General features: G+C 54.0%; 2 protein-coding genes across 2 annotated transcripts; both read right to left on the bottom strand.

The window, feature by feature from the left end:
- Positions 1-1147: 1147 nt before the first annotated feature.
- J4E87_010345 (uncharacterized protein) lies at positions 1148-2446 on the bottom strand (the record flags this gene model as incomplete). Its single annotated transcript, XM_049381919.1, has 1 exon — positions 1148-2446. One exon carries the CDS (start codon positions 2444-2446, stop codon positions 1148-1150), a length of 1299 nt encoding a protein of 432 aa, XP_049228383.1.
- Positions 2447-14668: 12222 nt separating this feature from the next.
- J4E87_010344 (uncharacterized protein) lies at positions 14669-15397 on the bottom strand (the record flags this gene model as incomplete). The annotated part of the gene is made up of 1 exon (XM_049381918.1): positions 14669-15397. One exon carries the CDS (start codon positions 15395-15397, stop codon positions 14669-14671), a length of 729 nt encoding a protein of 242 aa, XP_049228382.1.
- Between the last annotated feature and the right edge of the window lie 228 nt (positions 15398-15625).

The raw sequence follows: 15625 nt of genomic DNA, 5'->3' as shown, positions 1-15625 counted from the left end.
AATCGACGTATCGGAGGCCGCAGAGGACATGCCAATCAATGTCGAGGCTTGATCAGGGTTCATCGCGAGAAGGCCATCGGGGAGAGGCTTGGGCCCTGACGCTGCGGGGACTTTGGTGCGTGAGAAGGCAGCAACGAGGAAGCTGGCGGTCCCTGAGGCCAATGCGCTCGAACATCATGAGCGCATGATCCAGATGCCAATGACGTCGCGTGCGAAAGCGTGATGAAACGCGCAGTGAGGAAGCCGGTTGCTGTAGAGGGGAAACGTGTGCGCAGCGGCCGCGCCCAGGGCAGGGCTGCCGACACCTGGGGAAGAGCATGTGACCAGGCGACACCTTCGCGACTGCGTCCGCGTCCGCAGATCGTCTTTGCGGCATACGTTCGCGCCGCCGTCACAACATCCCACTCATATAAGGCGGAGGGCTCTGAACGCAGGCGAACTGCTATATCTCAGCACGCTTTTACTCTAGCCCTGGTGCGCTTCGAGGGTGGATGCTGGTGGTCCGACTCGCGTGTTCGGCTGATTTTGGTCGTGGCACTTTCCTTCTCGGTGCGAATCGTGAGAACAGCGTCCCGAAACCAGCCGTTTGGGCAATCGCGAACATTATCAAGCAGTGAAGATTGGATTACTCAGGTAAATCAAGCAATAAGACTTATCTCTCCGTTCAGTTCGTTCACAGGCGCACGAGGCCAGAGTGTGATGAACCTCGAATCATCTTGCTAGCAGTTAAAGGATAAAAGCTTCGAGCACAAAGCTGTCCTGTCGTCCCAAGAGCACCTGCGCGCCTCCATTCCGGCACAAGGTGTGGTGTTATGATGCTGGAACCGCGGCAACTAGTAGTGTGAGCGCAAATGCCTTGAGTAAGTCGGGTAGCACATTTTCGTCGCGTCATGGTCGCGATGCAGTTGACGCGTTGCCTGAGACTCGATTGCATGTTGCCATATTGTGCGGTAATGTTGTCGTACTTTCTCTACAATATGTAATGCGCTTGTGATACGAGAAACATTCCAAATGGTAATCGTCGATGCGCAACAATACAGTTGTGCCCCATCCTTTCGCTGACTGACGAATGCATTCTCCAGAGTACGCTTGTATGGGCCTTCAGCATTGGCACTTTGTGCATGCTGCTGGACGCAAACTTCTCGTATCAACCTTCAACATTTCCATCCATGTGTGGCCGCTTGATAGGCCGCTTAGTCGAACCGAGCTTGTCAGGTCGCGACGAGGGCGTGGGTGACACGGAGTCGAAGGCGGGGCTATTGATGGTACTGAAGTTGGAACGAGCAGAAGCTCTGGAGGAGGTGGAGGCCCTAGAATTCTTGGAGTTGCGTTTAGCAAAATGAGTGCGAAAAGAAGGCAGTGCTTCTTTCAACGAGCGCAGGCGGCCGTCCAGCGCATAGTCGACATGGTTCCATAGCAGCTCTCGCGCTTCGAGAAGGGCCGCCTCATGACGCAAGGTGCAGTCGTAGATGCTCTGCATGTAGTATGTTGCGACGCCGGCATGGTCCAACTCGCGCCAGTGCAGCCAAATGTTGAGCATCTGGCAATCGCAGGTAAAGGAGATGTGCGCGCATTCGAGCGTTGTCGCAGGTCGATCGTAGGCGATGTTGTAGAACTGCTCGAGGTAGCGGACGATCGCAGTGCCATCGCGTGCGCTCCGTAAATGGGCAATTACCGGCGCTTCGCCAGTAGCGGACGTCCATTGTGAACTGAGGAAAGGGAAGAGGAGTTCAGGGTTGAGCGTGAAGTCGACGAGTGCAGCTTCTTCGTCGGATGCAAAGGCGGCCCTCATGGAGAGACTGATGGCCTGCATGGTAGACATATATCCGATGCAGGTATCAGCCTGAGGCGTCGTCAATGGATCTATGTTGGTGTTGGGAGGCGGAGGGGGCAGGAAGTCTTGGGACAGGTTGAAGTCGAGCTTGCTGGAGACCCTAGCCACTCCATTCCTGACGTTCGGGTTATCTTTGCCAGCGAAGAGCAACAGCGGCTCGAGGATACGCATCGCCGTTGTTTTATTGTCGTACGTGACGGCGAGACGATGGTCTTTGGTGAGGCGGGCGTTGGGTGAGCGAGGGCCGACTCTCTTGCTCTTCAGTACGTTGTTTACATGTCTCTTGAGATCTTCCGGCAGGTAGCGTTCTGCATCGACATTGATACCGAAAGCCTGGAGCTTGACGCGCGAGTCCCATTGGAGGCGCGGCGAATACGAAGAGCAGTCAGACGTCGAGTCTTGTGTGGCTGTGCTGGCTGTGCTGAGCGTGTGTTGGCCGAGATTGTCGCTCGTGAGCGGCAGAATAAGCCCTGGGGCATCGAAGTCAGTGTTGACAGGCGACAGCGGGAGACGGCGAGGCAGGATGAGAGGAGCGCGGCGCTTGGCTAGGCGGACGTCGTCGTGCCAGTCCGGCGAAGCAATGCTGCTTTCGGCGCGCGCGCGCTTTCGCATGTTGACAATCCGGCTAGACCCCAAGGAAGCTCACAGCGCCTACGTCATTCGCGATCGACCGCGTGGTAACTTGACGCTCTCTAGACGAATCCGAGTGTGTTGCGGCGAGCCCTGGGGATTGGTGACCCAACCACTAAAGGTTAAACTACCTAGGCCGGCACGACGATTAGTGAATAGAGATAGCGTCACAGCAGAGTCCCAGAATAACTCCAGCCATGCACCAAACAAGCCCTCACCGTTGAACGAGCTTTTCGTGTCTGTCAATCCGTAGGCGTTGGAAGTGTTTTGGCTTTGTTTTGGCGTGCATTAGGCCTCTGTAGGCCACAAATGACGTAGCCTCGCCACGCAAGGAATGCAAGCGGCCAGTTCGCGAAGTGCAAGAGAACCAAATTCCAACTTCAAGCTGCTGCCACTTCCCAAGCACAGGGCTTAATGATCAGATCTTTATAACCGTCCATCTCCACTATAAAATCTACCGATCTTTGCGCTTGGAGCGATAGAAACGATGCTTAAGGTACCTCTTGTCAATCGAGTTTGGAGCGTAGTCTTTGAGGACTCCGAAGTGGCGCTTCTGACCGCATTTTCAACAAGACTCAGCACGAATGGATCGAAATCGCCGCTCGTTACCTTGCAGTAATAGAGACGACTCATAGGTACGCGAGAGGACACCTTCGCCGGCCGCGGGATAATTTTACAACTGCAGCCAACCTTTGCAACTTACTGCGCGAGCTACGTATAGGGACCAACATCTCTTTGGGCTGTGAGTGTGCCAGGGAGGGCTGGAGCGAGAGCTGTGGTATGTGCTTTGGCTTGATGGCAACTAGGTCGTTCTGGTGCAAAGTCGCCATCGTCGTATCAGGTTAGGCATGGTTCGTCGAAGTCACGATGTGCCCTGCGTGGACTGTAATGAATCCGTGGCAGTCGCCATGGCGGGTGAGTGATAGCAGCCCAGCGATTAGATTTTGCAGTCGATCTCGCTGGGGCCAGGTATGAGTAATAGAGGGTGGAGGGACACGGATAGGGTTGCAGTGCAAGAAGAACAAGTGGGTGATGTAACGAGCGTTGGGTGCTGTCGGTGGGCAAAAGGCGGAGGGAAACGGTCCGCAGCCGTGGCAGTCGTTGCCGTTGTAGTAGTCACCGGAAGAGAGGGGGCACAACGAACATCGTTCCAGCCGGGGCGACTGGAGTTCCGCTCTCGGGGTGACAAGTTTTGGCCAGGAGGCCCATAGCGCGGTCGCGCGATCACGCGCTCTATCGTCGGAAGGTATGTTATTATCCACGGAACAAATCCTGTTCCCATTCGATCCGACATTAGAAGACTTCGACTGGATCGTTGACACTGGCAATGGGCTTGAGGATATATAGGCGATGGAAGATTTGGCAATGGAAGCGTCCCGAGAACTCCGGATCAGCCACTTCCACGTCAGTTGGAACCTTTTTTCTTGGGGCTAGTTTCTCATATCCTGTCGGCATTTTCCTTCCAGAATCTGTCTCTTGCCCGTCGTTCATCTCACGTTTATGCTCAAACGCTCACCTACGACGACAACTTCCACAATCCTGTTCTTTCATCGCCCGATAGCGAATGAACCTTCCACTTGCGGCATTGGATAAAGCAGCTGACGACCAAAACTCGTAACTAGGCATCTAGGTCACATCCAACTTCTGAACCGCGTGCTTCATCCCGAAATTCCACTTATGTGACCAAGGTAAAGGTAAATCATTCTTCCATTGTGCAGTCGCGGCTTGCTAGTTCGAAGGGTATCGAGTGGGTAGATGAATGCGACGGAGGTGATACCTGCAAGGTCCCCACAGAGTATGGCCTCGATGAGAAGGCTTTTCGAGGAAAGATGCTATCGCGATTGGCCTGGAGATTTGTGACGTCAACAACCTGATCATGGGCACCCCGATGTTTCACGGGTGAGTACCGAGAGGGCAATGGCACTATTCAATACGGTGTAACGTCGACGAGACGCCCTGCTCTAGAAGCGAGCGCGGAGGATAGGCCTTGAGGAGAACGGGGGCATCCCCTTGGGGAATTTTGGCCTGCAATGGTCAAAGACCATGGTTTGGGGATAGCATTACCGACGGCAGCGGGCTGATCGCACCACCGAGGACGTCCTCGCACCGCTTCTCAGACTGCTGCATCCTCGTCACCACAGTACGGCCGGACGCGTGACAAGTCACATCGGCGAGGAGACCAGAGCCCGCGTCCGTCCGCTTATGATGTGGCCTTTTGGTAGTCGTGCTTATTCCGCAGTCGTTGCATGGATTGCAACAGAGAGGCTCCCCAAAGCGCAGTCGACTCCATGAAACCGTAGGAAGATCAACGAACAACGAGAAGTTTCAAAGGAGCCGTGACCGACGAGTGTGGTACACTTGCCAAAGCGGCTCACATCCTCATCTCCAAGCGTGCAGAGGATACGTTGAACGGTAGCAAGCTCAAGAGTATCTTCGTCACCAAGACTGTACTCCGTGAGCTTACAAGCTGAATTGCATGCGACGAGTTGTTTTTGGAGGTGATGCCACTGCCAGCTCAAACCCTTCTCCACATCTTGCTCCGACGGTCAGCCCACACCTCTTGGTAGGCGCAGCGGCGCCACCAGTAGCTGATTTGTTCCAGACTGGGTATTCGGGTCACTCATGAGAAAACACCGACGTCTGCGCGGAGTGTTCTCCTCACACCAACATACCCATATGCTACAACACGCGCCGGTTGCAGATGACAAAGCGCGATTGGATATGAGGATGAAGAGAGTACGTTCGCCGCCGATCAAACCGATGAGCACCGGGGGATGCACTTGGTAAATGTCTAAGCGATTAGCATAGGACATCCGAAAGACTGCTCGCGTATCGAACTCCTCAAACACATCTCCATCTCACATTATACCAGTAGCACATCACACCCCTTGTCACCCAAGACATCTAAGTCGTGTTTCTCAGATTTGCCTACCGCTGGTAATCGCCTCGCCATGAGAGTCCACTGGTTCGTCATCAGCATTGCCTACCCTTCGACCGGCTGGAAAGACTGTTTGTAGTCGCAATGCTGAACACTGGACAAACTGAGAGGCTTCCGTCGGTCCAAGGTGTGATATTACTGTCTGTGAAACTCTCGAGGCCTCCTGCTTGGTACCAACGTCACCGGTCTCGCTCGTCGACCATTTTCGTCGAGGGCCGAGAGCCCATCATCCTGTAGATGCCCATATGCCCAAGGACGATTCGACGCCTGCCAGGATTGCTTGGGTCGCAAGGAATTTCAGGAAGGTCTGGTGACGATGCCAACGGTGCGATGCTCTACCAGGCGCAGATGCATCGTCACGGGGCGATGAGGCTTGCCGTCCCTAGTGAGAGTATGACCTCCCCGTAGCTTGTTGTCGTCTGAGGGCGCCACGGAGGGGTCGCGATAAGGAGTGTCTACGGCGAAAACGCGTGGCCGGTGGGTAGCCGGAAACCAGGTGTTGAGACACCGGGTCAGCCTCTTCACCCCTTGTGAGGGCCAGCTGCTACGCGCGGCCGCCAAGTCTTTGCGCAGCCAGTCCTAGCCTCGAGCGTTGCTGCAGGCGATCACGAACCGTCGTATCGCCATTCGAGTGCCTGAGGGTCCTGCCCCAGGTACAAAGCGTTGGTCGCGAGGAATACAAGGTGTAGGCGACATGGCTACATGTTGTGTGGGAATGGAAAGATCATGGCGATTGCTGCTGCCACCGGGGAGTCCGGCGCAGTGCTCCGCGCCTGCCCCTCCACCAGCCGCATCGCCGAGAACTTGTACCTGCGCGCCCCGATCCCTGACCTCCAGGCCTGGCTCCCGGATTACTATTGGTGTTGGCAGAGAGGATGGCGTGCTGGCCCGAGAAGATGGAATCGACGGTGAAGGCGTTGTGAGGTGCCCCAAGAGCTCTTGCCCGGTTGCTCGGAGCCGGTCGCACTCGAACGCCACACCCGGACGCCACACTCAGACGCCACATTATCTCCACGGCGGATACTTGGTCGATGGCCGCGCGCGGGCCATCTTATACTTAACTGAGCAGGGAGACGACTACCTCATCAATATCTGTGATCGCCTTACCCCAGTCACTAAGCTTTAAGTCGGCCAGCACAGGCTGGCTCTAGCGAAGAAAGAAAACGAACGAACCGAGGACGACCCGGTTCCTGCAACGAACAAATCCATCGTCTTGCAGGACGCGGATTCTCTTCACATATTCTTCTTCGCTTGCATTCATGGTGCTCTCGTCATCGCAAATGTACGCATGTTTCCTGAAAGTGGGCCGGGAGGTTGACGAGGGGGTCCAGATCACAGGATGGCGAAAGAAGCACAGCCTAGTGTCGACGAGCCCTTCCTCTTTGGCTTGTTCAGCCTCTGCGAGACCGCCTATTCCGATTACTGAATTGTATACATCGCAAACACAAACGACTTTAGCCTCAGCATCGAACTTGGGGTTCACGGGACCGGCACTCGCGTGGACTCGGGAGCTGAGATCGACGAAGCAGGGTCGGTCCAAGCAGAGATCCGTGCGACTCTACCACGCCACCTGACGACATGCTCCAGGCTCTGCAATATGCAATGTGGGGAGCTTAGCTGCAGGACGGTCTGCCTCGCTCAGGTCAACCGTTCGCCGCACAGGAATCAACACATCTCAATGGGGAAGGAAACACATCCGTTAGCAGGCACGAAGTTCGTTGATATAGCAATGACGTCACGGGTCTTTAGAGCCCGTCGCTTGGGGAGCAACGGCGCAACGGCGCGAATGCATGTATCCAGCTGTGCTGGCGCGCCAGAGGCCTACATAAAGCTGAACAGAACATGCAATGGGACATGCGCCGTCGTTACTGCCTGTCGAAGCTATCACCTCGGCATCGGATGAGAATTGAAAGACGAGCTGACCTCTTTCTCATCCCTTCCATTATCCAATGGGCGGATGAGACGAACTGGACCGCGTCGCAAGAGAATTAGTACGAACAACCAGGACTGCGGGCGCTATTCGAGGAGTCCACAAGCCTCCGGTGCGACATCAGTCCACATCCACAAGCGCGATCAGAGAGACACATTTGAAGACACCGCCAACGGTCTGAAAATGTGGTTAATGGGGCGCTCTCCGATCTTCGTCGTCGTGCTGGCCGAAGTAGATCTCTTAGCTTGGCGGGTGTAAAGTCTTCTTCGGATTTCTCTTCCAGACGAATAGGAGGATGGTCGTTACTCTCGCGCCGCCTTTGCTGAAGCTGGACAGCAACTGAGCGACGATGCGGCTTCGAATCGGGACGGCCAGTCGACATGGAAATTTGGCATCCCGCCGAGAAGGCATCGAGCCTGCGAAAGTCCTGCTCATCCACTCCTTCAGATGATCCCGTCCATGCTTTGACGACTATAACATCATCGGTCCCGTTGCGAGCTTGTCCGTAGCGGATGCTGTCTGAAGGTGGTCTGAGGCGATACCGCGCAATTGCACCTGGCGCACTTGCCTCCAGCCAGTGTGGCAGCGACGGTCTTATCCACGGTCGATTCACGGACATTCTGATTGACATGTACAATGACTCAGACTCCTTGCATAAAGCAGTCACAGCTGCTGACTGGACTCGTGGCATTCATACGCCCTACTGTTCGGGATACGTAGATACGAAGTCGGAATAGATGTTAAGTCGGCGACCTGCTACTGACACGCACTTATAGACGAGTTCTCAACCCGCAGTTCTGGCGAGCTGGGTCTGAAAGGAGAAGACCGCATAAAGCTGGATGAATACGCATCGAGCTTGATGAGCATGACGACAACTCTAGCGAACGGCTGATCTTGGACAACGAATACTGTGTGCACGATGTTGTCACTCTATACCTCGCCTACGAAGCACGAATCTGCGCCATTCTGTCCCTTGCGTAATACAGTGCAGTGTGTGAACCTGAACGACGCCTCCACTCCAGTACCGAGCGACCAGGCATTCACGCTGGGCACCAGAACAATCGGCCCTGGCCAAGCCCAGGGTGGCTACCAGTGATGTTGCCTGTACGGTTCGCCCACTGCCCATATCGCTTCAAGGGCGTTTCCACCCTGGTACCGAGCGGAACGAAAGCATCGAGTCCGAGGCAATTCATGAGAGTATGACACAAAAATAGTCTGCGGTCGATTGCTCGTGTCTGCGTTTCTCTCCTCTGCAGAACCTAGTAAAATAAATAAATGTGAGCCTGACATCCGACTCCATCACTGGGGTTGCAGTGAGCGAGGCTTCGTATGCCTGTCATCCACTTGGGCGCTTCGAAGTCGCACATCATCTTCATCGTGAATTTGGTATACGCGTACATATACAAGGCATCTCGATGCGAACGCGAATAACATCTATATGAAGAAGGTCATGCGCCGACGACGAAGGCAGAAAGCTCCGCATTTGTGACTTCCACCTCACCGCGACTCTGAGTAGCTTCTCTTATTGTCGCTTGTGAGCGCCCGCGACGACGATATCATCGAAAATGCTGAACTGGAAGCTTATATATATGTCTATGCCGAGGACGCGCACGGGGAAGACCCGGAAACCGAAGCTCAGCTCCAACTGGATGCAGCTGCCGGCGGCATCGCTCAGAACTACAAAGCTGTCTTCGAGCATGTCTATATTATTGGTATCATGCGTGGAGTGTCTATGGACTCGGCGTTGCTAGCGGCATGAATCTAGGGTCGCGAACGGTTTAGTAGAACTCTTTGTTGCTGGATCGGTTTTGTATCCGCAACGCGCTTTGCCTCAGACCCGAGCAACGTTTAGATAATGACGAAAATACTGCATTAGCGACGGGCGCAACGACTTGTTCTTGGTTCTCCAGCGGAGCTCGTATTATCTGCTTGTTCTAATGGTCTTAGTCACGCAGATACAGAGTTACTGCTCGCACTTCAAGACGTTCTACGTTATGTCACTGAGACTCTTGACGGTACTGGACGACGGCGACACAACAGATGGCCTTATTCCAAGATTAAAAGATCTTATAGGGCTGTGATGGGATGATAAAACTTACCTTGCTCTTCGTTGAGCAAGCGCATGCTTAGTTCAGTCCATATTGTATATTGCAACTACGGTCTATCGCTTGTAGATTACACGCGTGTATTTCACTTATCTACAAGGTCTTATCTTGACATTACGAGTAATTTGAAGATCCCGAAATCGCTATACTGTTGATGGCACCGGACGGAAGTTCTTTGGCCGCGGGCTGGGATGCACATACTTCACTCCGAAGTAGATTGACACCGCCGTTGTCACGGAAGAATGGAGCTATAAACCCTTTAGATTGATACTATAATACCGCGATAAGCTCGTCGACCCCACGTAGGGTTGGGGGCCAGGGTTTACTGGAGAATATCTTCTCGCAGAAAGATCCAACAATGGCCCGGAGTTGTGGGTCGTCGATCCGCCGTCCGTTTCGAGCCATGCAACACCAACACCCCCTTCGACCTCGTGCGCGCCGAGTGTATAGAATGTCTTCATGCTTCATATTGCGACGATATATGTGCCATCCGATCTGTTCATGTTCATTTCTGCAAAGTTCTGAACGCGCCGTCCGTCCATTAGGACGATGTTGTTGTAAAACATCAAAAAGGCCGGTAACAGCGCATCAGTAGAGGTATCAGGAAAGCCACTCCCATCATCTGGCCTATTACATAGCTTAATCTATAACCTCCTCAAAGCATTCCAGGATATCTAGGCTCGCGTTAGGCACTACGTTAACAGCCCGCAACATGCCACCGTCGGTGGCTGAGCTTCCGTTGTGGCTTGTCAGCAAAGTTACCTCCAAAGGTTTGAAGATGCCGACCCTCATTGTATCTGCTAGCCTATGAAGGTGAAAGTAGCGCTGCGAGGCTGACTGTATCAGCAACACTGTAGGCTTGATGAAGAGAAGAGACAGCGGTATCGAGATGGGGAATATCTACGAGTCCCATGCTGTCCAATCTCTCGGTCCAGCTCGAGTTAATCCGGTATTCCGAACGGCGCAGTATAACACGTCGACATCATCAAAAGGTTGAGTGCCTGTTACGTTCTTGTCGAATAGTTCTTACCTGGTCGCTCAAGCTGTTGATGCAAATAATGGAACTGGTGCGCGGAGTCTGGAAATTGATGGATGATGTTGGCTGAGATGGGTTTCTGGCATGGGCGAAGAGTACTCGGCTCGGGGGTGCCGCGGCAACCAATCAGCGACTGGGAACCTCCGCAGCAACACGTGCCCGAATTATGCGGACACCTCAAACACCCCAGCCTCACCATCCCCCATACACTGTCCCTTATCCATCCCAATATGGAAGCGATGTGCTCGGCTGCTACATTCCTGCATCTCGCAGTGTCTCGCATGGCGCAACCTGAAGAATTGGGCTCGAGGCCACGACTATGGTCAGATTTTCCCGCCATGAGGATAGCTGGGAGCGCCGCCCGCCCGGTCAGTCATTCGCGTCGCATCGCTCCCAACAACCCAATTTCACCATTCCTATACACCAATTTCATCCGCAACACGCCCAATGACGATCGAGGTAGTTAGCGCGACACCCGAGGCCCCATGGTCTCTGCGCGTCGCTGATCTCTTAGCTGAGTGAACTTGGTCGCGAGGATGTCCACGGCAGTCTCGATCAGTGGTCAGTCACTTCTACGACACTTCTTCCAACCCCCTCGGGATTGTCTCTAACAGTTCCAGACACGCGCAACAAACCTACATCCTCGTCTCAAGATGCGGCTCTCCACCAACAACACCCACGATCGCGACGCTCCTCCTACGCACGCACTCTCCTACCACCTCCAAACGAGCTCCCCCACTCGTTCGTCGTAACGCACCAAAGATGCGCTGCAGCCGCTACGCCATATCACGTGTTCCAGATGGCACATGTGTCACCTTGCCCTGGCGTCTGGATGCGAGGCCCCTCACCCACGTCTGCGGCCACTACTGCCACCATCAAACGCGATTACTCCTCCACGAGAAGCGGATCGTCCTCAATACCGATGCGATGGAATCAGACAGGGTCATTTGGCGTCCCACGCGACAAACACATGGGGTTCGTGGGCGGTAGATCGAGGAGGTGAGCGTCGGCCCACAACGGATTACATGCGCGCGCGACGGCTGCTGTTTTAGATGCCTGAGCAGGAAGAAACCAGGCATCGAGCGCGGTCGAACAAGAGGAACTACTTCGTGCCTTCCGCGCCGCGATCACTGCAGCCCGCACCGCTTCATCGGAAAGCGTGGACGACCAGACCGACTTCTCCGTCTCCTCCATCCGCCTGCTACAATACCAGAAACCCAAAGCCCAGGAGAGTGATCACCAAGTGGGCGACTGCTTCAGCCGGTGCCGACTCCGTTGATTGAACGCGGTATCTCGGCTTTTACAGTCTTTGGCGCAGGTGGCAGCGCCGGGAGGATTCGCGCTGTTTCTCATGCTGAGACCCCGACTGAAGGCATTGCAAACACGGACACATTTTCCGGCGGCCCAGCGACCCAGCGATCACACTAGCCGTCAATGACGAGCCTGCGACTTCTCGCTCCCCCATCTACGACGTCACTGGCTGGAGCTGAGGGAAATGATAGGACGGCAAGGGCCTTTTATCAATATACAGCACACAAGGACGATGCAAGCGCATACGAGGCGACTGCAGCTCGGTGTGTCAAACGTTCGCAGCTGCCACCGGTCCAATGGAGTCCAACCACACGCAAGTATAGACAAGCAGGACAAGTTACAAAAAGTCTCAAGCTCATGGTCTGGGGAGGACTGATGCGGAGCCAGACGGCCAAAGGTAAACACATCTGACCAATGCTGTCAGGAACACGTCTCAGTTCGCTTGTTGCGACGAGATTGGTCGCGCCACAACGACTACGATATTAACATTCAGCAACACGATAGCACGATACGTATGCGACCGCCTTTCACATGACCCCATGGCACCGACAGACCACCGTTCCCCTACACTCGATCGCGTATACGATTGCTATACTAAGCCTCCTTGTCGAGCTTCCTCGCCCGAGCCACAACGAACACCCCACCTAGCTGGTCGACACTAGACGTACAAGTGTCAGGGACATTACTGTTGGAGTGGAATGGACATTCGTGGGCGACACGGATCGTGAGTAACTGTAGTCACGTTACGATGCAAATATGGCAGGGCAGCCTTTTGCTCGCGCGTGGCACTTGCGCGGCACTTAACGCTGGACTTCGTTCGACCGCACCACCAGAGAGGGGGTCGAAAGAAGTCTTTGCTTCCGCTGCTGCTGTAGGGGGATGACAGGTTCTGCGGAGGTAGTGACGGGTGGGTAGGCTGCAGCTATGGCGGGCGTAGAGTATGCGCGCGTGTAGAGATACATCCCGTAGCGTAGGCAGATTCGTATCTCATGCTCTCGATTCTACTCATTTTCGAAGCCCGCTCTGCTTTCGTCCAATGCGTTCCAAGCTTTGGCCCCGTCATTTGCGAGCGTTCATAGCGACGCTGCCGTGCCACGAAAACGTCTTTCTCTAGCGGGCGCCAACTCCGACTGAAGAGCATGCTATCAGACCTGCTCTCCATGCTCGCATCTGGTCCCCGAACAACACATATCAGTCTGTCCATGCCTCGGTCTCTGTGTCCAGGGCGCGACATCACCATCTTCTTTGCGAGCACATCAAGTTCCGATCGCAGACGTGTTATATAGTCCGCGTCAAGCTAGCATATCTCCTGTAAAGGGCTTGCACGATACCAGGAAGACTAAACTTCAAAGGGTACTCAGGCGCTATGCGAAGAACGGGGTTGCGGATGAAGGGCAGCATCATCGGCACTTTATTTCGACTTCATCTTGGACGCCAAGCTTGGCTTTCGGGTTCGCAGTAATGCAGTGGTTCTCCGCAAGAGCACACTGAGGTGCTCTGTGGTACTTCGTAAGTGCTCCATAGCATTTTGTGAAGGGATTTATGCAATCAGAAAAGAATACGTTATCAAATTCGAACAAACTTCTATGGCTGCACATGAACGGCTCAGAGCTCAGGTTCAGGTTGCAGCAATAACAATCACAGACGTTTGTGTTCATTCTGCCTGGTTGAGTTGTCTCGTGGTCTTAGAGTATGTGGTTTTTGCGGCTCTGGCGTTGGGAGGCAAGCCGGAGTACGATACGGCCTGTGAAAACTTCTAAATGCGATCAATACCACAGTCACTAGAGAACCTCATATCGAACGTTAGTGCTCTGTCAAACTGTATTGGTATACGTTCTGCCCCGTTAAAAAGAACATACGTTGAGTTGTGAAGGATATATCCTCTGAGCGCTGGTAGAGACCGGCGAAATGCGAACAACGCCGACATCAGATGATTCTAGAAGCTATGTGCAACCGGCCCGATGACTATGCGATGAGATATACTACAGGAGTGCATAGGAATTGTCTTCCTCTTGTTTATTATCCCCGCGATTGTGGTTGCATCCACCTCTTCTCTAGCTTTACGCCAAAGGGCTGAGCGGGACTTAACACCGCTCTGCCGCCTCTACAAGATTCTAAAGTGAACATCACATCTGCTCCCGCGGCTTTCAATGCACATCTGCATTCGTCTCTTCTCGGTATTACATGTTTGAATGCATGATCTATAACTAGAGTGATCTTACGTGCCCGGCATCAGCCCGGTCAGATTGAAGGCATTGTGTTGCGTGGAGCCTTCTGGTCGCTCCGCGAGACTAAGATCAACATGCGCGGTGGTACGATTCTGATCGTTGGGTTTGACAGGCTGTATGAAGACAGGTGAGCGGTTCGAGTATCGTCATGAACACCGATCGGGAGTTGGCGGGCGCAGGCTCGTGATCGCCGCCACACACAGTGCTGTAGATCGAGGCCGCCTGCATACCTCATGCTGTGATATTTGTACACACTCAAACTCGTGCCCGCAGTAGCTGGATGCGTTTCTCATCTGAAATCTTGCGCCACCCTCTCAGATATCAAGTCCATCTTCGTCCTGCATATTTGATGTATCTGGTTCTAGTATACGTGCTGAGGGCCTAGTAAGTAATTGGTGTTTGGAGGAGAGTAGAGAGTGGACCGACTCAGGGTGAGTCTGTTTGGTGAAGAGTGTAGACTTCACGATTAATATATGTGCATCAAGTTCGCAATACTCCAGTTCTCCAAGTACCGTTGAGTAATCAGGGGACGGACAAGGAAGTGATTGAGACATGAGTCAGCCCGAGGAGCGGTTGGCAGAAATCAAGGATAGCATCAACATTTGTGAAGTGTTAATATGTCAAGAAGAATTGTCGTTCATTCATTCTCCTCTAGCTCAACGGCGACGACGTCGCTTTCCAACACCCTTCGCCAGATCCTCACCCACTCTCTTCACCCGAGTCTCAGCAGCGCCATCATGACCAACCCACTTCCTCAAGTCCAGCGTGGCTAAACCCCTGTCGACGTTGCTGCGCGTCGCTTTGGTGACATCCGCAGCAGCCTGCTTTGCTTTCCACAGCGCAGCCTTCTCTGCGGCTGTCTTGCGCTTCTTCGGCTTGCGCTTCTTGGATGATGTTGATGACGGTGATGGTGATGGTGGTGATGGTGATGGTGATGGTGACGGTGACGGCGATCGCGATGACAATGATAGTGGTGGGGACGAGAGACCTGATGAGGTTTCATCCTCATCATCGGGTGGTAGTGGTGTATCGGAGGGTGGGAGGGGAAGCTCTTCATCCTCATCCTCGTCCTCGTCCTCATCCTCGGACGTGCGCCGGATCGGCGAGAGAAGTGAAGGCTCCATGCCCGTAGGCCAATCAACAAATGCAGATGAAGACTCTTGCTGTGGTGGTGTTGAGGCTCGTCGTGCGCGCTCAACGTCGGCTTCGGTCTCACCCTCAGCCCCAGACATCGGCACGCTGCTGCTTGGGTGCGGCGCTGATGACATACGTAATGGCGGGGTCGGCGGTCTTGATGATGGCTTGCGCTTGGCAGCGGTGGAGAGGGTTTGCTGGGCGTAGGAGGGGACTGGTGGTTGTGATGGGGTGGAGAGAGAGCTGCCCATCGTGAAGAATTGTGATGAAGGTGAAGTGAAGTGTAGTGCTGAAGAATGCGTACGTCCCGCGGAAATTGCTCATCATATGGTGACGTGTGGGCTCATGCGTCACGCCATAATCTGCTTCGTTGAGGAAGGAAGTGACGCCCTCCTGCCTCAGACTCTGAACGCTGCATCCTTGAGGCAGGAGGCAACCACCACACAACCGTCTTTGAAGGCACGGAAGACATCTTCAAA

This window comes from Alternaria ethzedia (genome assembly GCF_023757985.1).
Source record: "Alternaria ethzedia strain BMP 0044 chromosome Unknown scaffold_46, whole genome shotgun sequence".
NCBI lineage: Eukaryota > Fungi > Ascomycota > Dothideomycetes > Pleosporales > Pleosporaceae > Alternaria > Alternaria ethzedia.
The sequence above is the reverse complement of the archived record's forward strand: the minus strand, read 5'-3'. Positions and strand labels throughout refer to the sequence as shown.